This window comes from Haplochromis burtoni, unplaced genomic scaffold, assembly GCF_018398535.1.
Source record: "Haplochromis burtoni strain Fernald_Lab_line unplaced genomic scaffold, NCSU_Asbu1 Contig_240, whole genome shotgun sequence".
NCBI lineage: Eukaryota > Metazoa > Chordata > Actinopteri > Cichliformes > Cichlidae > Haplochromis > Haplochromis burtoni.
This window is the reverse complement of record NW_024582601.1, coordinates 640,477-663,952: the sequence shown is the minus strand read 5'-3', so window position 1 is coordinate 663,952 and position 23,476 is coordinate 640,477. Positions and strand designations below refer to the sequence as shown.

The 23,476-nt window shown below is 42.6% G+C and overlaps 1 protein-coding gene across 3 annotated transcripts in view; it reads left to right on the top strand.

The window, feature by feature from the left end:
* The window catches only part of znf407 (zinc finger protein 407), a 164,017-nt gene that overhangs the window by 9,030 nt on the left and 131,511 nt on the right, over window positions 1-23,476 (top strand). For all 3 annotated transcript variants that reach the window (XM_005937670.3, XM_005937672.3, XM_042227039.1), the window contains exon 4: window positions 3,978-4,092. In XM_005937670.3, the coding sequence (XP_005937732.1) occupies window positions 3,978-4,092 (115 nt within the window). The remainder of the gene's footprint in view (window positions 1-3,977; window positions 4,093-23,476) is intronic.

Here is a 23,476-nt window from a genome sequence, read left to right as displayed (position 1 = left end):
ATCTCTAATCATCACAGTGTATTTTATTTCTAGCCTGTTTTGGTAGCCAAGAATACCCTGAAAGGTTACATCAAGGCTGCTTTTGACTGCTCCATTATTGTCGAGAGGTTGCTACAGCACGTAGATTCTCACGGTCAATTTGGACTCCCTTCCTGATGGAATACGTGTCTCATCCGAGAATTGAACCATGGAATGTTTATTTCTTAAGCAAACCCCCACACATTAAACCACTCCATGCAACACAAAAAAAAAACAAACCAAAAAAAAGGTCCCAAAGAGAAGGGTTTTTTTAAGGATAAAAAATTAGATGCTGATTTATTAGAATAGATGAGATATATCTGAATAGATGAGATGCTGATTTATCAGCATTAAATTAATCAGCGAATTAAATTTTGGCAAATAAAAAGTTGAAAGCAGGACAAAAGCAGAGAGCAGACCAATGCAACACTGAAGTATTTACAGCTTTGGATTTAATAGCTCATTTTCCATGCCAATGCGTCGTGCTGCAGGACCCACCTTTTGCTGGAGGGTTCGGGGGATGGGGGTGGGGGGGAGTGTACAGTGGGATGCTTATTCATACCTCTACACACCATCACCATCCACCCTTGAGGTGGTACCATATGCTGCTCTATAGACCTTAAATCCAGAGGGAGAAAGACAACGTTTTTAGCACTATAGAAACACAAATGGGAACGGCGGTGATTATGAAGAAAAGACGTTTATGATGACTCTAAACTTTTTGCTTGAAAGGGTAGAGTGAAGGAAGCGAACTGGAGTTGTTCAGACAGAAAAGGAGGCCTTATCAGGAGTTTTAGTCTGAAGTTATCTTATAGGATATTTCAGACCTATAATGGAAGGTAGTTGATTTGTGAAAAAAAAAAAATCAGTAAGGCAGAACAGAAATGTTCTTAATCTTCTTTTTGTTTATTTTTGCCTTCTTGGTTATTCGTGGAACGTGGTTTTACATTTTGTTTAGGAGGAAATCCCAGTTCGCTTTTACCCTAAATACTTACTTGATTTTTGGAAATGTTATACTTGGTAGAAAAGAGTGTTTTTTGTCTATAACCCGTCATGAGACTGATAAATTATTAGCATGTGTGTGTTTTTTCCCATTAAGCTGAGTTTATTAAGTGTGAAGTTTAAGTATATATGTCTGATAATGTCACGAGGTTTCTTTTGACTTACAGGCTTGAGTTCTTTTAATAGGAAGTGGGGGATATAGTGGCAGCGTTATGCACTGGGTGTCTAAAGAATGGTGGTATGGAGTTGCATGATGGGAAATTAAATGTAATTTTGGATCCTGGGCCATATTAAGAGGCAGAATCTTTCGACTGTGTTGCTTCAGTGTTTCAGTTTGTCTTTAATGTGTCCGGTGTCTGTTTCTGAACTTTCTGGAGTATAATGCTGAACTCCTATAGAGCTTCTTTTAATAAAACCACATATTTTAAAGGTTTTTTGTTTTTTTTGTGTGTTCACAGTTGCCATCAGACTTTTATGCGTGGTGCTTTTCTCTTCCTATCCTCCCCCTCTTGCATTCTGTTAAAGTATGTGTTTCACACTTTGTGCTGACAGGAACAGGTGAAAATTTTCCTCTAAAGAATCATGTTTAATATTCATGTGACTTGTGGCACCGCATTAACCATGTTCCAATGCACCCACTGTAATGCAGAGTAAATCTATTTTTTGCAGGCTGAAACAAGTAAAAACAAGGCAACAGATTAAAATAAACTTTGACTGAACACCCGCAAGACTGTTCACAGATGAAACCGCAGTATTGAAACTGCAGAATAGTGGAAGTGGAAGCAAAATGTGTTTATTTGTATGAAATTATCAGCTATTATTCTTTTCCTCTAAACATGAAAGTTAAAGCCAAGGCTGTGACAGGGGTGTGCATCATGTGCGAGACGTTTGTGTGTGTGTGTGTCTGTGTGTGTGTGTGTGTGTATGTGCGTGAGCACGTAGTGAAACATTGCAAGAGGTTCCTCTCTCCTCTCAGGAAATTAATTAGTCATTCCCTGTCTCATCTGGGATGTGCAGGAGCCACATCGCCCCTATGTGGATGGCAATATTAATTTAACATGACACTGCATTGATGGTCAATTTCAGTTTCACGGAGGCTGTTTAAGTGGAGTGGTAGAGTATTAATGTGATAAGATGTGAGAACTGAGGGACGTTACATCGCTCTCCTTTCTGCCATGTTTCATACTCAGCCAGCCATCTGGACAAATCAGCTCCCCACACGCCTCTCTCTCTCTCTCTCTCTCTCTCTCTCTCTCTCTCTCTCTCTCTCTCTCTCTCTCTCTCTCTCTCTCTCTCACACCTCAACTTTAGGTTGCATATGACTGTGTGTGTGTGTGTGTGTGTGAGTGAGTGAGTGAGAAGGGGGAAGAATGATTGTCTCTCCTTCTGTTTGTCCACAGGTGATTATTGTTTATGAATATAATGTGTGTGTCTGCAAGCGCATGCAAAGGTGTGAGGTGGGGCTCTGAATCTAGATGCAGGTAGGTGTAGGTGTGACAGTGGGTGTGGTGTGAGTGTGTGCATCTGTCTTTTTTATGGGTGTTGCTGAGTTTGTTTTGTAATCTTTTTTCTTCTTCTTTTAATTTGTGTGTGTGTGTGTGTGCGCGCGCGCGCGTGTGTGTGTGTGTGCGCGCGCGCGCGCGTGTGTGTGTGTGTGTGTGTGTGTGTGTGTGTGTGTGTGTGTGTGTGTGAGAGACAGTGAGAGAGAGAGAGAGAGAGAGAGAAAAAGTGTCACTTTATTACGGTGTGAAGGGTAGAGTTTTGGACCGAGATATTTGTTTTTTGCCTTTATTTGCTCTTGTTTTATGCTGTGTGTGTGTGTTTGTGTGTGTGTGTGGTATACTATGGAGACATGTGAAATGAAGAGGTTGTCTTTGCCCATGTGTTGACCCACCCCCACTCCCCGTCCCTTGTGTTTATGGGCCTTGTTAGCACAGGCTTGCCTTTCAATCTTCGTTACCGGCATAAAATTCAATGTGTCGTACTTCCAGCTCACAGCAAGTGAACCGTGTATGAACGAATTAGTAATCTACACAAAGTGCTTAATCAAATCAGCGGCTGCCCCTGGAATAAATATTGTACAACGTCTTGGGATATTCACCGGGAGAGGCTGAGGGTTTGCTCAAAGATGCATACGTGGATATTACACCAGGCTGCCACTTATATTGGAGTGTCATACTGTGCTGTGCCGCTGTTGAACAAAATATTCATGTTACTTACTAATTATAGCTTGAATCTTTGAAGAAATGTAAACTTGCATTTGTAATAAGCATTTTTTTGTGTTCTATATTTAAAATTTGAGATGGTGTAGCATGTCCAACGTTCTTCTTTTCCTTCTCTTTGAGCTGGTAGATGTGAGTGCATCACAGAGATAGTACAGGCATTGGCCCTCACCCTCGCTCTGCTCTTAAATGATGAATAGCAGGAAGAAGCTTTGCCACTCTCTCAAATGCTACCCCGCCCTCAGGACTTATTAATGACAATAATTAGGGAGAAACCTCCCTGCGAAGCCCGCCAGAGTGATTAGCGCTTTAATGATGGAATGGGCGGTAGTGAGCGCACACAGAATTGATTTACGTATTCGCCCTGACCTTTGGAATCCAATTTACGCATCCACAGGCAAAGGAAGAGTAGGTAAGAGATGAAGGAGAGTGACAAGGATAGATAGAGAGTGAACGAAGAGCTGCTTGGCACTTGGAGTGTGACTGTAGTTTTTATGGGGGCTGGAGTAAGGGCATCTGTTTCTATAATTCTGAAGTCATTTCGTAGCTGTGAAGTAGATTGAAGCCCTAGCACAGAACTAATAACAGTTCTCCACGCCTGGCATTGAAAAATGATCCGTAATGTAAAATCAGATTTCTGCCCAGCGCTTACGCAGTCGTGTTTTATTAAAATTGCCGTTTCTTTCAAACATAATATTATTGTTGCATGTGATTTCTCCGTGCTGTGTTTTGCAGGGTCTAAGCCCTTCATGTGCAAGATCTGCAACTTCGCAACCGCTCAGCTGGGAGACGCCAGGAACCACGTGAAGAGACATCTCGGCATGCGAGAGTACAAATGCGACATATGTGGGTGAGTTACTCGGAGTATGCCGTTCTTAAGGGTAACAATTCGCAGAGTCGAGGGCGGTCAAACAACGGCTTTGCTCACACAAATTTGGAGTGAAGGATGATCCAGTCATTACAGCTCTGGACATTTACAAGAAAAAGTCAAGCAATAACATGAAAATCTACGAGTCGGGGAATGTGTTTGTTTTAGTGTTACATCTAATGACTCTCACCTGAGGATTCAATTGCAAATCAATAAGAATGTATTTAGTCACTTGTCTCACATTTGATTGGATGCACATTTCTAATAGAGATATTTCACAGTTTGCTGAAAAGCTGCCGCAGTTTTCAAGTTGAAGCTCAAAATTGAGACAAGCGTTTGGTTTGCTCCTCCTGTTGAGTGTGGCCTGCTGATTATCTATTGTACAGCCCACTTTAAATTGCATTTGTCTCAGGCTAATTCATAATTCAAACCCATTTAACCCTGCCTGGTCATAATAAGAGACGTGGCATTGGTTTGCTTCATTTGCTAATGTGATGCAGACAGCTTTTTATACTTATCTGTCACACACGTCCACAGATTGTGATTAGTTTGCCTTTTGAGAACCTTGCTGTCCATTTAATGCCTTAATGTTCTGTTTGAAAACCCAAATCCATATTCTGCTATTTAATAAGAAAGTAAACCGATCAATGTAAAGGGATTCACTATTTACAGAAAAATTGTAGCTGTGCAAAAATAATCGAAACAAGGTAAAGGCAGTTTTCTTGTATTTATTTCTTGTGACGCTCATAGTGGCAACAACACCAAAAGACAAAACACAACAAAAAACACCTGGAAATCTGAGCAGCGACGTCTTTTTATTCCAGAAATATTGGCTCAAGTTACCCAAAAATATTCAGCACGTTTGGGTACAAATAATTTTCTTTCAGCCAAACTACACCCTCCAACCACAGGAAGAACGCAGATAGCTAATGTTACAGCTTGGCTGAGGGTGGCCAGCTTTATGTTTGCATCCTGTCATGTTTGGCCTTTTCAAAGTGGTAGATGCATACTTTGATAACATTATTATCTTTAATAAATGGTTAAAAATGAATGGATAAATAAATGGTAAATAATGTTTAATCAATCTTAAATTTAGTTCAACAATGGCAGGCTTATTAGTGTTTACTGATTGGTTAATAGGTGTTGAATAAACCATCAACAAGCATTAACTGGGTGGTTAAAGTAAAGTTGAAACTGATGTTCAAAAGTCTTTGTATGTGGTTGATAAAGTCTGTGTAATGAATATTTAAACTTTAATTAATTTTTACAGATAACTTTATATTATAATTAATGCAAAACATGGAAATCACAAGGCTATGAACTTTGAGGGTGTGGTTGGTATCCTGTGTCTTTCACTGTTTTTAGAAAATGTTTAGTTTTAATTTAGTTTTTATTAGTTTCAGTGTTAGTTAAATTACTATTATATTAAATTTTATTATTGGAGTCATATAAATGTATGCAAGATTTAGGTAAATCCGTACAAGTATTACAGTAAAAACACAGAACCTTTTGAAAGCAATTCACTCACAGTCTTATAGACATCCAGACTGTCTATCAGTGCCTCATATGTCATAAAAACTTTACTAAACCAACAAAGAATAAAACTTCCTCTGATTTATTTATTTTTTGTTCTGGTTTTTATGACCCCTCGGCTGTAAAAGGCTGTTGAGGTATTGTCATCATCCCACCATGCAGGCAGCTTGGACACCTAGGTTTGTAAATGTGATAACTCGAGAACAAAGTGATGTAGGACCTTCAAATGGATACCACACTGCATCTAATTAAATCTTGGATGAGTTCAAATCTCATAGGTCAAGTTTTCTGAAAATCTTGTGAAATCGATTACTCAAGAAAGAAGCACTTAGGATTTTCAAATTGATACCAAAGGTGTGTCTATTAGGAGGCTGAAAGGCAGCACTGGTGGTTGCCAGTATTTTTTAGTTAGTTCACAAAGTCTTTTCAGAAAATGAAAGAAACATGCGTTTTGTGTGAATGTGAGAGTGAATGAATAGTGGAATCGTAAAGCACTTTGGGTGCCTAGAAAAGCGCTATATAAATGCAATCCATTATTGTTTTTCTATGTTGCAACAACCTCTACTAAACGGCAGCATTTGGTGGCCTCAGACTCAGGACACAGTTACAGCAGGCTGTCTTGACCATGTCTATAAACCTAAATGCACTGACTTGCTGCTGATAAGGCATAAACGAACAGTTGAACAGATGTACCTGATAAAATGACCAGTATGTGTAAATAATATGAACAGAAATCATACTATAGTAATGATTATTTAACGTGAGTAATTTTAATTAGGTTCGTCAAGATTGTTAAATATCACTTTATAATTATACATTTTAGTTTACAATAACGAAAATTATATATCTTATCAGTTGACCATTTATTAATCACGTTATTATATCCCTCTGCATTGTGATATAGTTGCCAGGTGTAGTTTGGCAAAAAGAAAAATGGTTTCTACATTAAACTTTTCACACCAAGGTTTGCAGATTTATTTATTTTTTGTGAGTAGCTGGGTCTTGATTTCTGGAAAGCAACGATTAAAGCTGAGTTCAAATGTATCCTGTTGGCACTTTGAGCAGCACCAGGCCAGTGCCGTTTGCTTCTATTATACAGGACAGGCTGAAAAAGAAATGAATAACACGTATATTTCATTTTGGTGCGTACCATCCCTTTAACATGTGAATCCACTTCAGTCCTTAAAAGACAATTGTATTGCTGCTTTTTAACTATCCATTTATTTTGCTTTCTCTTCTGTACAAATAATCCTAATTGGAAGTTTATGTAGGTAACCACCAGCCCACAAATACCCAGTAGTGCAAGAGTACAGTTATTATTGCACTACCGTCTACCCCCTACATGTAGACCATATGTTGCGCTCAGCTCCTTTCATTCCCGTGGTAGACCTCCTCATTGCCGTGCCATGTTCAGATGGACGTGTTAAGCTGTTTAACATGCAGACGGGGAATACAATAAATTGTGGGATTTCCGGCTTTGTTCCCGTCGAGCTTCTGCAGCTGCACGTTCGCTAAGATGAAGACATATGCAGCGTTATTAGTTTCTCCCTCTGTGTGATTCTGTATAAACCGTTCCGTTTAGTTCAGTCACAGGCCGACTTTTTTTCCCCGTTGTTGTTCTTCTAAAGCCGAGCGGAGCAAATGTGTTTATTTGCTCCCGCTGATGTTCGCAAACATATTACAGCAGGAGCAAACAAGCTTTGGTTTAAACACAGCTTCTCCTTTAATGAGAGGAAAGTCTCATGTTTCACAAGCCCTCCAGCTGAAAAACCCTCCTCTCTCCCAAGTGCTGCAAATGTGCTGCGCTTTGACCAAGTGTCTGACTTTACATACACACACACCCATGCACGCGCACATAAAGCATACACATATACGTACAGAACGGTTCTCCAATATGCCTTTAAATGGGACTACTAAATACGGCCTCTGGTTTCACAAATCATGCAGATGGAGGAGCTATGTGCTGCCAGTGCCAGCCACTGGTGACAAATCGGCCCCTGTGTGTGCTTTCAGTACTGACTGATCACCGGGCCATCCCTCGTCTTGACTAAAGAGCAGCAAACACAAAGAAACCCACAGACACACCCTCATTAAGGCCAGAGCCATACATTCACATAACCTGCTCCCCCTTCCCAAACTTTTCACATTTCATGATATGTCCTTTAATCTGGATCCAAAGCACGCTACTAATGGATGACTGTGTTTCAGGTGTAATGTGATTACCTGTTTTGTTTCGGGTGACCTAGAAAAAGTGAGATTATAGCGCAATTAAGCTCTGCTTTCTCGACGGGCCAACTTTTTTGATTAACCAAATACGTTTGTTTGGGGGGGATTTTTTTATATTTTTTTGGTCTTTCGTGTGGTTGTGTAATCGCAGTTTATCATGTCAATTAACACAACCCTCAGTTTGGGTCCTGTTTTTCTTTAACTATCTATCTAACTGTAGTTGTATCAGTTCATTTTACGCTTGCAGACTCTCAGGCATCCATGTGGCACAGAATTCTTGGATTAGGTTTATTGGCGTTTTGTTTAAGCTCAGCACATTGTTCCTGGGCTTTTTCTTTCCTTACAAACAAACAAACAAAAAAACCCTCTCCTTCCTGCTCACTCACATCGATTGCCGCGCTTCCTTGTTAAACTTTCAGACTGGAACATTTACCCCAGCTCTGACTCTGTGATCGAGTGGACGTGCTGCACCTCGGCTGTCCACCTCACTTTAGCTTCGACTCGCCTGCCGCCGCTTTCTTTTCCAAAGCGGGGGTGGGGCAGGGAAGTTGTTGATAGTTAAAGATCATATTGTTGTGGCATTTAATTAACAAATGCAAATGCGAGGCCAAGACAGATTGGAACCCTTGACCATGCTGCCAGTCAAACTTGAGTGTGCTGGTCAGCGCCGCGCTCATCATCCCACCACTTTATAGGCTTTCTGCCTCCCCAGTTCTTCTACCCTCCCCACATCTGTTTGTCTGCTCATATAAACAGAGTTTATTTTTTTAATTTTAAAGACCCATCTGTATAAACTTTGCTATAAAGATCTCTTAAGGTGTTTAAAAAAAAAAAAGAAGCAGAAAAGCACATATTTGCTATTAGCACGAGAGATAAGATTTCTCATATTTAATTGGTTAAAAAAAAACCCTCGGAGCATGCAAGATGGCAGATTGTTGCATTTCCTCCTGGCATGTTTTGTCCACATTGGGGCTTGGCCACTTAATGAGCTTCCTCCTCCTCCTCCTCCTCCTCCTCTCCTCCATCATCTAACAGAAAGGCCGTGGATTCAGCATTTTCACCCTCCCGCTCTCTTGTCCTCCCCAAAGATGCAATGGAGATCCAGTGCTGTTGTAGGTGTTAAATTATGCATAAACAGTCTAAATGTTTTGAGGCATTGGTTTAATATCTCAGCCCAGGCCTTAGAAGTATTAACACCATCATGGACATGGATTGTCCTCTTGTGGACTGAGGTTTTATGATCGTGGGTCATAAGCTGCCTGTTTGCTAGTGTCACTTCAGGAATTTTAGCCCCCCCCCCTCCCCCAAACAAAAAAAGAAAAAAGAAAAGAAAAAGTTTCTTTCTTGCAACACAAAAAGTTTCCAGCATGCTTAAAGTTTGTCTTCACTGTAGAGGAAGCTGGATTGTGTTTCTCCCTCCCTCCCCTTACTTAGCGTTGGAGTATATATAGTCATGTTTTCATGTCGGGTGTGTGTGTGTGTGTTTGTGTGTGTGTGTGATTTGACTGTTAACAGGATGGGGTTGGCTCATGTCAGGGTTTTTATGTCCCCCCTGTCTTGTGAGATTGTCTGGTCTGTTCCCAGAATAGCCCATCAGTTCCGCCCTGCGTGGCTCATCCCCTGTAATGTGCCTTAATGCCCGGGCCTGTATGAGTAGTGTGAGGCCTGGCAGTGACAGTGGAGGAGCATCTTAGCTTGCTGCTTATCCAGAGAAAGCCGTCACTTAACTCAGCCCCTCTATTGTCTATCCACACCCCTCTCCTTCTCCCCTGAAGTGATTCTCTATAATCCTCAAACAGATTCTGGTTAGAACTCCCTGAGAACTATTTTTATGTTTTTTTTTTTTTTTTCCTTCTTCTCCATTTAAACATTAATGGTTGTTGCAGATGAAGGGAAGGATCCCTATGAGGATGATTATAATGTCACTCCGCTGATCTCCCGCCGCCCTGAAATAATTGTACATCATCGCTTCATAACGTGTCACGGGGACACGTTGGTGGCGTGCAATTAAAACCGGAGAATATAATACACCAAATTACTGCCTGTCAGGCCTACGAACAACACGCTCGGTATTTGAGTTACACTTAATCATCACGTACATTAGCGATTTTGCTAAGATCCCTCCACCCAAGCCCCTCCGCCCGTACAGCAAGGGCGTGAAGCACGCTGCTCCTCGCAGGCTGCTGAGGGATTGTGTTGTGTGATAATACAGCTCCAGGATAGCTATGTATTTGTGTTAGAGTTAGACCTTTTCAAAACTCATTGTGCCCTTAATGATTTAGACCAAGAGTGTGCACCGCATGTTGGCAGGAACTGTAAGCAGGAATTTTGAATTTATTAGCACAGAACAATAAGCCTTTAGTGTTTGCATATTTCATTGGCTTCGTTTGCAGCCTTCAGATGCTTGTAAATATGCAACTCGATGCACTTTAAGTAAGAGAATTAGAAAAATAAAGCATGAACATCTGAAAGAACACTACTAATCTTTTTTTTTTGTATTTGAATGTACTTCATTAATATTTGTGTCACACCTAGAAGTTGGTGTACTGACCTTGACCCTCCAGTAGATCCATGAACATCTGCGTGGATAAAGCGACAGCCACATATTCATATATCTGTTTTATGTATTCCTTATCTCAATTCCTATGACCTACTTACTTGATGAATCTGCTAAGATTTCTGCCCATCACGCACGGAGCCTGGCACTTGCTCCCATCAGGAAGATGTAGTGCTGTTTACCGCTCCGGACACTTTAGCGTCTCACTCTGGGAACACGGTCCTTGTCAGTCAGTGTAGACCCCTTCACCAAAATAAACACATTTTGCTCTGATGCATTTAACTAAATTTAGTGTGCCATTATCGGAAATGAAATAAGTAACGCTAAAGGTCATTTGGAAAATAATGCAGAAAGTCTGGTCTGGAAAGGTTAAGTATGTGACGGAGCTGTTCTGATGATAACGAGGCCTGCGTATGGCTCGGAGAGCTCTGCGTTCTGGTTTGACTCGACACTCCGCGATCGCTCTTTATGACCAAGACAGCTTTACAGCCCGTTACCCCCCATAACACGATAAAGCGCAGCATAATGGATTGGATGTGTTTAGTAGCCTTGGGCTGATGTTTGTAAAATTAATGTTTTTTGCAATAGAAACACACTCTTGCGCAGGCACATGTGCACACACAGGGAAAAAAAAGAAAAGAGCAGGAGGGAGAGCAAAATGTAGACAGCGTCGATGCATCAGTATAAATCCACCGGTGTGCAGCTTCACACTTTTATAGTGAACTGTCAAATTCTTACTTCCTTGCTAGTGACGTGTCCTCACAGGTATCTCCGAGGTGAGGTGCCAACAGGCGTGCGGCTTTATCAGTTGCGTTTGTGTCGCGGAGCCTCACGCTCAGCAGAAAGGCAACAAATGCTATTAAATTTTCACTTCAAATTAACACGAGTGCAGGTGCTCACAGAAGACAAAGTCTGTTTTCTCGGTTAGTTTCACGTTGGCGAAAGGATGCTTTTGAAGAGTTCGGATTGGGACCCCACTCAGCATCTCTGAGCGCGAGAGACAAAGAGAGAAATCGCTGTCAGCATATCAGTCCTATTAGGTTTTAATAACAATCTCATATTCTTTAGCGGGTCCACAACAGGGGCCTCAGGGCTTCATAATCAAGCCATTTCCCTTTAATCAAACACAAACCAAAACAAACACTGGGCTCAGACACTTAAACGGCAACATCAGTAGTTAAGCTAAGCAGCCAGCACAGCACATAAGCGTATGATTGTGAGTTATACAACTCTTGAGGACCGGCTAAGTTAAGAGGCGCATGCAGCTTCTTTCCTAAAACATTAAACTTGTTGTGGTCTCAGCCTTTTCTCAGTTTTTTCTTCTTCTTCTTTTTTCATCACTTTGTTTTTGCTAAATCTTAACTTGCAGGGCAAAAATGAAGAGAAGTAGACTAACTTTGGTCTCACAAGACCCTTTTCATGGTAGCGTTTTTTACACTTTTAATTTACCTTCTAAAGGCCGATAGCAGCAAACAGACGCTCTGTTAGTTAGGAAGCACGAGCACGATAAGTTTTAATCCCTTCGCCACAAACTGGGACAAAGGAGGTTCAAACTTTATCCTGAAAAGTTGATAAATGATTCAAAAAAAATGTTGCTGAACAATCCATTCTATAGAGCTAATCATGTCATAGGTATATTGTAGGAGGAGGGGGAAAATAGAGAGAAGGAAGTTAATGAGTGATTAACAACAGCAATTAAAAGATGAAGAGGAAGGCAGATGAAAAAAGGGGTGTAATTAAAATATCAGTCCTCTCATTGTCAGAAGTGCGAGTGTCATCCATTGTGCACTTATTAAAAAGCTGGGTGGAGGAGGAGGGGGGGAAGGAGCGAACGGGTGCTTAATTCCAGGAGCCCAAAGTGTCTGGTAATCTGCCCGTGGATGGAGCTGGAAAAGGCTGTAACTCATGTTTAAGTGTTGGGGCCGTGTCATTGCAGGTTCACAGTCATGCATTTCTGTGTTGACACCCATCGGGGCAGGGGATATTTGGCAGTCAGGAGTAATTTAACTTAATTAATGGGATGCATATTTGATGGAGGAATAAAATATCCCAGCTCAGCAAAGTGGAAAAGGGGAAAGATTTAGTGGGAGTTAAAGGTGGAGGGGAGAGTAATTTGTGCATTCAGTTACCGGCTGCTTGAGAGACGGAGAGAGAGAGAGAGCAAAGGAAAGAAGGAGGAAAGAGAGGGAGAGAGGGAGCGTGCGTCAAGGCTGATAAAGATGGCAAGAGGGAGAGAGGAGGAAGCGGAGGGGAGGATGAGAGATGAATGGTTGACACAAAGCTGAGCTGATGTGTAGAGGGGAATGGGCTGTCCCTCCATTGAGAGGGCCATCAGACTGACAAAGCTTGATTTAATTGATATCCGGACTGAGCCTTTCTCAGCGCAAACAGACACATTATGCTGGTTTGCAAACTTGTGGCAGAGCTGCCGACTGCCAAAGGCCTTTTTAATATTCATGAGGGGGCTTTTAAGGGTGTTCGGTAACGCTCTCCTTTTCCTCCGCTGCCGCTCGCTTTCCCAACACGTCTTTACTACCGTCACGCGCACACTTTACCTTCCACTCATTCACACGGCAGCGTCCCGAAAAGCTGGTTCTCCTAGACAAACCGGTGACCTGACGAAAAGCCGTCACGCTGCTCTTAATCTCCCCTGGCACTTTTTAATTGACTTCCTGTAGGTATAGATTATTTTCATGGCGAGTCCGCCACCAAGATGTTTGATACCGTCCCGGAGACTGGCATCTGGGATGTTTGTAGCTCACCGAGGATGACGCCGCTATCTCTGTCTCTGTCTCTCTTTTTTCCTCTCCTTCTTCTCATCCGTCTCTCTCGCTCTCGCTGCATGTGATGGCCAGACTTATTGAGGGAACAGGGGAGACGTAAAATGCAATCAGTCATTGCCATCATCATAATTGAACTGATGTACCTGCTGGGAGTGCTGGGGAAATGTTGGCTTGGGTGGAAGAGAAGCTCTTTTTGTCTGACTGAAGCTGTTAGTAGCATTAGAGCGATGTGCGGGGCAGGTATTGGTCTTCTGTTAAGTGTTGGATGCGGGCCAGTCAGTGCTGTCCAACTGATATGATGGATATGATGTAGTTTCTTTGATTACAAACTCTATTTATTGCAGAATGAATCAACACTGCTGCCTGTCTGAGCTAAACCCTTAAGTCTAATGAAACAGCTTGATCAGATTCCAAACAATTATCCATAGATTACAATCAGTTGTTAGGTCAAGTCGGGTTCATCTGTACAGCCCATTACCACGGTGCCTCGGAGAGCCTTGCAAATCCACAGTGAGCAACAAGACATGCATCAAACGCTGCGGTGTTGGTAAGAGCTATAAAAGCTCTGGGATACTGCTGTGACATTGCAATACATTACATTAACCTGATGTAATGGCCTAGCCTGTTTCTACCCTTGCTTCAACTCAATTCTCCAAGAAGCACTGAGTTGTAAGTTTTCAAATATTTTGGCCCTGAAAATAGTGACATTTAAAGTTATGAAGTACTAGCACAAACTGTCAGCTGTCAGCGGCTCGAGTCCAAAAAACATTGTTAGGGATAGAAGGCTTCATATCCACCGGTACGCCAAATCCCGCTCTCACTTTGGGTATCACATGTGGTCTGGCCCACACGCGCTCATGCCAGGCACACATGCGGACAGGGCCTCCGCCCACATGCTACCAGCTATTTACACATTTGTCGTCCACACACACACAAACTCGCCTTTTTTCTGCTATGATAAAAGCCTATTGATATGGCACCGTGATTTTAAACAGGCATGATATCTCCGTGCTTGCGGTTTCCTCGTAAGTCTCGGAACCAGCTGGGACCATGGTGGGGTTTAATTTTTTAAATTATTTTTGACCCTTTCAGATTAAGCCGACATTGCATACATTACATTCAACACTAACAAGTCCTACAACGGGGACAGTTATGTGATCTGTATATTATCAAACCAGCAGTAGTCTCAGATGGCATTTGTTTGCCTTGGTCTTCATAATAAGAGTTCTATTTTCTGCTCAGGGATTACATAAAAAGTCTGTAGCCCTCGTGTGTAATCCGTCACATTATGTTGAACACTTGTTTCAGCAGCCTTTCTCGTTAAATTTGGCCCTCACGCTCTGCGGCCCATCATTTGGTGGCATCCTTCGGGCTTAATATCACAAGATCCCCATGATTCTCAGATTTATGAAGTGATATTGACCATTGTCTATGCGAACCAGATAATAAGCCGTGATGAATGGGTGACATTAGTGATGAAATTACATCAGCCTTAACAGGCTATTGTATTAACACACCTAGCCGATCCAACTCCTCCCTGCTGCCCGTTTAATTGATTAATTGCTGACGTGGATGGATGAGGGGTTGGAGGTCCTGAATCGGTGGCTGATTGCTAGTCAACCATAAACAGGAGCAGCCACAGTGGGCCCTCAAGGGCAATATTCATGCTCCCCAACCTTATGGTGATTCCTTATCCAGCTCTGACAAGAGGAAAAATATTCGGCCATAAAAATGCTGGTATCACCGGCCTGACATATAAAGCCCTCTGTCACTCCCTCTCTTTTTCTCTCTCCTTTCCACGCGTCTCCTTTAGCTTTCGGTCCCCCAGCACACCCGTCGGACCCTGAAATCACCCGCCCTCCTCTGCATGTGCAGCTCCAGTCCCCCAGGTAAACCCCTGCGCCTGCCCAGCTTTAAATATGAGGAAATAATGGTGGAGTGAGTGATGCTGCCTGTGTCCTTGACTGGGATCCTCTGTGTGCTATAGCCACATCTCACTGTCTCTGAGCCCTGTGGGATGCATAAAACACCCCCATAGAAAAACTCCCAAGGCTTGCTGGTGGCATCCGTTGGATGGATGCAGGGATGCAGAAAGGCAATGAGTTTCTTTGTGTACGTGTGTGTTTATGCAAGTGTGGAGGAGGTTTTACACTGCTGTGTGTTTAATGAGGGGGGGCACTGTGTCCACTTTAATGTGTTTGCTTTACAGATGCAGTGCGACAAAGTTATTAAAACGTCAGACTGTGCATCACATATCTTAAAGGTCTCGCTGTTTGGTCGCTCGTGTCTTTCGTGGCCCTGATAGCTGGTGTTGTGCTAAGCGGCAGAGAGGTTAGGTTAAAGCTCTGCGGCTGCCACGAAGATCTTCTCATCGACACAGTTGCCACCAAATTGTGCCCAACCATGTGACAGGGATAATGTTGTGGAGTACAATTTGTAAGGTGGTGGTGGTGGGGTTCTTGCCCTCCCAGTTCAGCATCCACAAGTGTCAGGCCTGTTGTAAAAAGAGAGGACATGTGGCCAGGAAAGTAGAAGCCCCCGTTGTCAGCGACAGTGTCTTTGCTCTGTCCAACGCAACTCGTGTTAACCTCTGCACCACCGAACCCTCCGAGGCAAGGAGTAGGTCTGAACCCCTGCAGTCAGCCGTGAAAACGCTGACACATCGATTACCCCAAAGGGGGGGGGGGGGAGGAAAGAAAAAGCGTTGAGTGTGATGAGGAGGAACGCACCGTATGAAGAGGAAGCATTTTTTCATTTATTCTGTGTATTCAGCAAAACAAACAGAGGTCAGAATTATGCTGCAACACTGATAGCTTGTTGTCTATTACAGTTAAATTTCAAATTAAGGGGTTCACTCTGCCCACTTTTATGGTCATTTCAAAGCCTGCCTGCCCGCCTGCTTCCTTCCAAGCCCTGCAGCAAAAATCAGATCGCTTGGACTTTTATAGGCTACATAAGCGTCAAGCAACCCCCCCCCCCCCCCCCCCAAAAAAAAAGAACTAATTCCTTACTTTGAATGCAGTTTAAACTCAAAAGGAAACAGGCGTCGCTGTGACTTGTGGTCTTTTTATTGAACATTAGATGGCGCCATTCAACTTGCTAGAAAGCCACAGTCACAGAGCTCATTTGCAATATGTGACTGCTGGGTGTGTGGTACATGTGGATGCCTTGCATGAAAGCAATGCAGTTGAGAGCGTGTTCACTTTGTTAAAAGATAAGATCGGATGTGTAACTCTTTCTTCATTTATTTCAACTGATATTTGTCATTTTTAAATAAGATAGAATCAGAATGCGTATCAGATGAAACAAAAAAGGGGGGTTTAATTTAAAGACACTTGCAATGCCAAAGCTGATGGAAGTCGGATAATGAAGTGAAAGATTGTTATAGACAGAAGTGACTCATTTAAAGCAGCTTAAACACTTCATTAAATGTGTGCGTCCCTTAAAGTGTGAGAAATGTGAAGGCTCATTTAAATGTAGTTCACTGTCCACCTCTTGCTGAAGTCATACTGAGGAAAAAGAACAAAGTTTGCTAACAGAACATTTCCACATATCATTGTTGAGACGATAGAGTACATCTGGATGTTGGTGCAGTAATAAATGAGTCAGGTTAGAGGCTGGGCTTATGGCAGGGCAGACGTAGCGTTTGGTCGGTGAGGGGGGGTTGGGGGGGGTGTCCCTGCCGGTGCTGCTTTAACTAGGACAAGCCTCTGTATACCGGCGGACCTCAGGGGCCGATCAGCAGGTCTCAGGAGAGACTTCCCGCACCGCCGTCTCACCAGGCCTGTCACGAGGGGGTCTGATGCTGTGCTGGCTGGCTTGGCTGGCTGGGTGTGGGGCTGCTTATGATGGTGTTGGGTGGGTGGGAGCTGACATGCCGAGAGGGCAATTACAGCAAGGACAAAGACTACACAGTGATAAGTCCCCACAGCACCCTAATGAAGAGAGCAGGTTAGCCTGTTAAGAGGACCGGGGAAGCGAGCATGGCCTCAGTGCGTGTTTGTTTGTGAGCGAGTGTGTTTGTGTGTTTGTATGTTTAACCTACCCGAGGAGGATACATTTTCTGAGGTCATGTTGCTCGCTAACCCCCCACCCCACCCCCCTTTGCTCTGACTGATGCCTCAGCAAGCTAGTGTTTTCTCCTTATAGAGCAAAAGCAAACAACAACATGGAACTGGAAACCAGTTCATCTATGGGGAATTATATTCCTTTAGCTGTGTACAGTAAGAAAGAAAAGTCCCCATGCAGGCTATTAATGAAATGAAATTTTTTAAAAAAATGCCTTCGGTGGGTAATTGTTGCACATTAACGGGTCTACAATTTGTTTTTATCACACTACATAATGATTTTTTTAATAATACCCCACTTAAAAATTCAGTGTATTATATTTTTGTATTTTACACATGAAATAAATTAAGAGTCTGTACGTCGGCAGATGTAGAAAATATATTTTGGATATGAAAAGAAGCCAAAATAAAAGAAATTAAAAAAATGAAAGAAGGAAAGAAAAGAAAACACGGAAAAGGGGAATCATTTCCAAAGAAGGATTAACTGCTTTCCTCTTTTGGTCACTTTTGCATAACCAGCCTGGATGTGATTATAGCCAGATCGCGTTATCAGACAACAGATCCCAGATGCAACTCATCTTCTTCTTCTTGCTTTCTTCCTTTTCTTCTCTTAAGTTTTTCTTTCTTTCTTTTTTTGGGGAAGAGGCAGAAAGAGAGATGGTGTGTACCTGATACTGCTGTGTTGGCACACCCGTCTGGGATCTGATAAGAGAGCCTCTGGAGCGGCGCTTATTCAAATCAGTGCATGTTCACAGTGAATAGGAGCAGGTAAAGGCAATAAGATACAACGCGATAACCTTTCTGGAGAGGGAGAGAGAGAATAGTTTTACACTCTGTTTCACAGCTCTGCTACACCAGATGAGCGATTTTCAGCGTGGTCTAATTGATTTGCTTGATATAGAATTTTACCAAATAGGAAGGGGGGGAAAAACAAAGCGAAGGGGAAAACCCCCACAAAAACCTTTCTTTCACTAGTGGGACCTAAAACAGATGTTGGAGGAGTTTGCACAACCAGTTTGGCCACATACTTCTGTGATTTTATCTAAGAGTTTTGTAAATTAATTAATTTCAACTTCCTCACTGGTTCAGCCCTGTGTGTATCTGGTCTGTATGAGTGCAAGTGTGTAAATAAGTAGATCATTTTCTGTGTTAAATGCATATCCAAATATAACATAAATCTTTAAAAAAAAAAATTTTAAGCATTCACCCACGGTGATTTCTTCAAACACTGAAAGCACAAGTGTACTGCAAGAGTTCGGGTGCTCTTTCTGAGCAGAGCCTGTGTCTGTCCATGTGTATGTAACAGACACAAGCATCACATTAAATCAATTAAATATAAGAGCGCTGATCCGCAGTGATCAGTTTTAAAGCCACCGTGCAGAAATCTGAAGTGAGGCTTAAAGCTTAATTGCGGGGTGGAGGGTGGTGTGCCAAGTGATTGTGTGTGTGTGTTGGTGTGTGTGTGTGTGTGTGTGTGTGTGTGTGTGTGTGTGTGTCGTGGGTGGTGTTTTAACATATGTTGCGTGCACTCGGTGCAAGACTCGGCAGTGATAGTTAAACACTGGGGTGAAATGCATCCTCCAAGGGGCTCCGTGTTAATGTGTTTGGCTTGTACTGAAGTCAGCCTCGCTGCATCCCTGCATTTACAGAAGTGCAACGTGTAAAAACCATCAACCACGCTGGATGTATTTGATGGAGATAATTAAAAAAATATTACAGTAATAATGGTAATTATTAGTAATAATTATGATGCTACTAATATGTGTTTTTTGAATTCATTTGCTGTTTATTTTTTTAAGTATAATTTCAGGAAATAAATATTGTGATTATTCTGCATTATTCTTGCTGTTGTAACTGTGGGTTTTTTTGGGTTTTTTGTGTGTTCTTGTTAGAAAAAAGTGTGTGTGTGTGTGTGTGTGTGTGTGTGTGTGTGTGTGTGTGTGTGTGTGTGTGTGTGTGTGTGTGTGTGTGTGTGGTGTTGTGTTTGTTTTTGCGTGTGTGTGTGTGTGTGTGAGAGAGAAAGCTGGAGAGAGAATGGGGAAATGTGCAGACCTGTGTTGTTGTAAACAGGTTTTGTTTCAGGTTTTACAGTCAGATGCAAAAAGTGATGCACGGTAACAAAATACACACAAAGCGAAAGTGGATCATATTCCTCACATTTAACGCATAAATAGTAGTAATTCTAATAGTCTTGACTTCAATGCCTTTTAAATTCGGTATATTGATTTGCAGGATTCCGACATGCAGCATGATAATACCATAATTTTCAGTGAAGTAGGGTATTGTGCAGCTCATTATGGTCAGGGGGCCTAATGTGCAGGCTCCTTTGTTAAATTAATCTCTATTTTCATATCGACTCTCACAGCATGCAGCCTACCAAGTGAACAAGATAATGAAACACCCCCTTTTTTTTTCTCCCCCTCTTTTGCAACCAAACACCACTAATCTGATATATTAGCCGGCCGTGCTCACGAACAGGCGGGCTATTATTCTAAAAAGTTTCAACAGCGTGCCGAGGTGACAAAGGGAATATGGCCAAGGAGGACCGCATGCACATTTTGACGGCTGCTCGGTGACGCTGATAGGCCAAACGGTGGTGGGAACCCGCCACTTTTAATCATGTGGAGGGTGACGGCTTTCATAAGAGCATGCGGCGACTCTGACAACTCTAATAAGAAGAGGTGACAGAGAAAGTTTCTGTGTTAGCGGCAAAACAAAGGGGGAAGGTCTTGTCATTATTTTATTTTTTTTAAATGTGTGTGTGAGTGTGTGTGTGTGTGTGGTTTTTTTTTTTTGTTTTTGGTTGAGCATAAGAGACGAATTTCACAATCTGAGACTGGATTTGTGGTGAAAGAATGTCAGCATTAATAAAGGGCTTTGGGGACAAGGTCACACGGGTCCCTGTACACCAGAGCACTGCGAGTCTGTTTGTGGCTTTGGAGATGGGCAAAACATGCTAAGACGTCTCCCGGTGCACAAGGTAACCCGAGTTTTGCCCGTCAGTGTCTCATCGCGCACTCCAAATTATGATTCCTCAGCCTCTTTTATTCAAAGACAATCTTAGCAAGTGCAAAAAAAAAAGGAGCGAAAAGGAATGATGCTTTGAGGATATAATTAAAGATATCGTTCAAAGAACAACTTTTTGCATATTTGAATTATTACTGTCGTTAAAAACCACACAAAATATGGAAATATGATTGCCGGAAGCACATAAATCAATGATCAGCAAGGCCTCAGAGCCCAATAAATATGGGGAGTTAAATACTTTAAAATGCAAATCACATCTTAAAATTTGCATATGGGTGAATTTAAAGGAAGTGTGCTTCCTTAAGAACCTCTGAGGTAGAAACGGGTGAAGCTGGAGGGGGTTCGTGCGGTGGTGGTGGTTTAGCGGGGAGGGAATGACATAGACAGGCAGCCCGGATCCCCCCTTATTTTATTTTTTTTAAAAAGATTTTTCTCGTTGTCATTGGTCAAGTTGTTGGATCGCTCCAAATGATAGCAGCTGAAGTGGGCTGACAGACACGACTGCATCTCTTTTGTGGATCCAGAAAGTGCCTCAAGTGATCTGAATAATTAGGAGTTAATTATTCTTCATCCATCTAAATCAGAAAAGGACAGATATGGGAATGGAATTTATAATTTTAGCCCGACGTACTGTCTCGTTCTAATGTGGTAAACTAAAGTGACTGTGAATAATACCTACTGACCTTCGAGTAATTACGCCTCGCTTGGCAATTTGCTTGGTGTTGCTAATTGAGGGTATTGATTCAGTGATATTCATATTAAAAATACATATGTTTTATGGCTGGGATTTTTTTTCCTCTCTCCTGGTTGTTTTTAATGTATTATTAATCCTTATTATTTTAATTTTATTTTATTATTTTTTTTTTTTAGCAGTAATTAGCAAAAAGGATGTGCTACACTGGAGGGTTAGTGTTGTTTCTTTGTCCTACTCCTACCCGCTCTTGCAGGTAGTGCATATTTGCCAAACTTTCTGTTGAATCTGAATCAGTTTCTGTGTGATATGAAACACTACATAGAACAGAAGTACCATATGTGAAGCCCGAACAAGAGGCAGCAGCACAGTTTAATACAAAGAGTTGATTTTTTTTCCTATCCAATGTTAATGATGGCTTCAGTTACAAAAGAAAAAAAGAGAGCACTGCTAAATGCGCTGTAAATAATTTTCCACATGAAGGCTCTGGTCCCACTAGTTTAGCGTAACCCCCCTGTGTTTTCCCCCCTCAGACATTTAAAGACGCTCTGGCGGCACCACTGGATCAATGGACATGATGTTTCTTTGTGCATTAACACTCAGGTTAGACTGTTAGGTTAGAAATCTGCCCAGCACCTCCTTGCAAAAAAATAAAAAAATAAAAAATAAAGCACAAGAGGAAAGGGGGAGAGAAAAAAAAAAATCAATTTTGCCTGTGGAGTCAGAGGGTAATCTGTTGGTTCTGAAGGCATCCCTTTACCAATACACATGTGTCTGTGTGAGCAGCACAGGGGTGGCCAGAACCGTCAGCTGCGAGCGTTCGCATGTGTGAATGCCCTTCTCGTGGCGCCTGCAGGTATTGACCAGCACAGGGGACGAGGTGGTTTGCCTCAAACGCATCCTCTCCTCCCTCTTTTAGCCTGTAATATTTTAAGCCTTTTCGACCAGCGGAGCTCCAGTGGCAGCTCACAGCCTCATAATAACCCAGATAGGGATCGATGGCACTGGATTTAGGCACTTACCCCTGCTAAAACTGGTAAACTCATTTGTCTTTTCTAAGCAGTGTTCTCGCCGTTGTTTAAGGAGACACTTAAAAGAATCCTGTGAATTAAGATAATGTGACTGTTGGTGTGTGATCAGGCAGGCTCAGCTGAAAGGACAAGCAGCTTTAGCTCTTTTATTAGCTCTGTTCAAGGGGCCATACATGTTTTGACGGAGTCCAACTCTCTTTATTTTATTTCTGTCATGCCGATTAGTGCGCCAGGGAACACCCGCTCTGCTCCCGCGCACACCCCCTCCCCACAGGGCGGGTGGGTGTGTGTGTGTGTGTGTGTGTGTGTGTGTGTGTGTGTGTGTGTGTGTGTGTGTGTGTGTGTGTGTGTGTGTGTGAGAGTGAGAGAGAGAGTGAGAGAGACCGCATTAAGCATGCCAGCTCTAAATGAGATGGACCAAAGTGTGATGGCCCTGCTGCTCCTCATGTTCAAGCCCACATGAACGCCTCAACACAAATTCTTGGTGAAGGACTCAATGGATGCTGTGAAATCGTATTTGCTGTATTACTAATGGCAAAGGACTGGTTCTGCTGGAATGTTCCTTAGAGCACGAAAACAAATCATTTGGCTATGATGCACACTGACCACTTAACACATGCCACGTCCTGTACGCATGTCATACGGCAGTGTGGCTAGCCTTTAAAATAAAAAAGAGAGGCCATGTTTTCAGGAATTTGGACAAATAAATGCATTTTTTAAAAACTACACAAGAAATATTTTTGGTTAACGTTTCCCCTAACCCTTGGCCGACTGTGCCAGTTCAAGTACAAAACATGAAAAACTGCAAAGCAGGAGATCCGCACACATTTTGCAGTGCACGGGAAGAGAGCCCCACTGAGTCTTTAGAGATGCAGTTAAAGGTGTCTTGTCTGGCAAAAATAGGGCAAAGTGTCACTTTCAATGGAGGGAAGGGGAGGAAAGAAAAATGTTGAAAACAAAGGAGAAAAAGAAGGAAAGATGGAAGGATTCTGGTGAGTCAGAAAAGCGACTCTTGTGAGGAAAATAAGGAAGAAAAACAGCAAAAACTTCCAGACTTCAAACAGACCTCACATTGTACCAAACTACATCCCAGCACATGCATTAACACTCACGCATGCGCGCACCCCATCGGCATCATATGGGCTTCTCTGTTTCTTTTCCTCTCTTCCCTTTGCGCGTGTGAAAGTACAAAGCGCTGTCCGTCTGAAGGAGCCGTTCTGCCCGTAGGTGCCGCTGGGTGCTGCTGCTGGTGGTAATTAGGCGTCACAACACTTAGGCCGGGTGTCTCGTGCGGCACTGAATTCCTCCTGACGTGACGGAGTGGACGGAAGTTCTGCAGTTTCTTCTGCTCTGCTGGTCATCTGTCGTCTTCAGGGCCCGTCAGCCTAAACAGCCCACCCAACACACATCACACACACAAAGACACATATACTTCTGTGACCCCCCCCCCC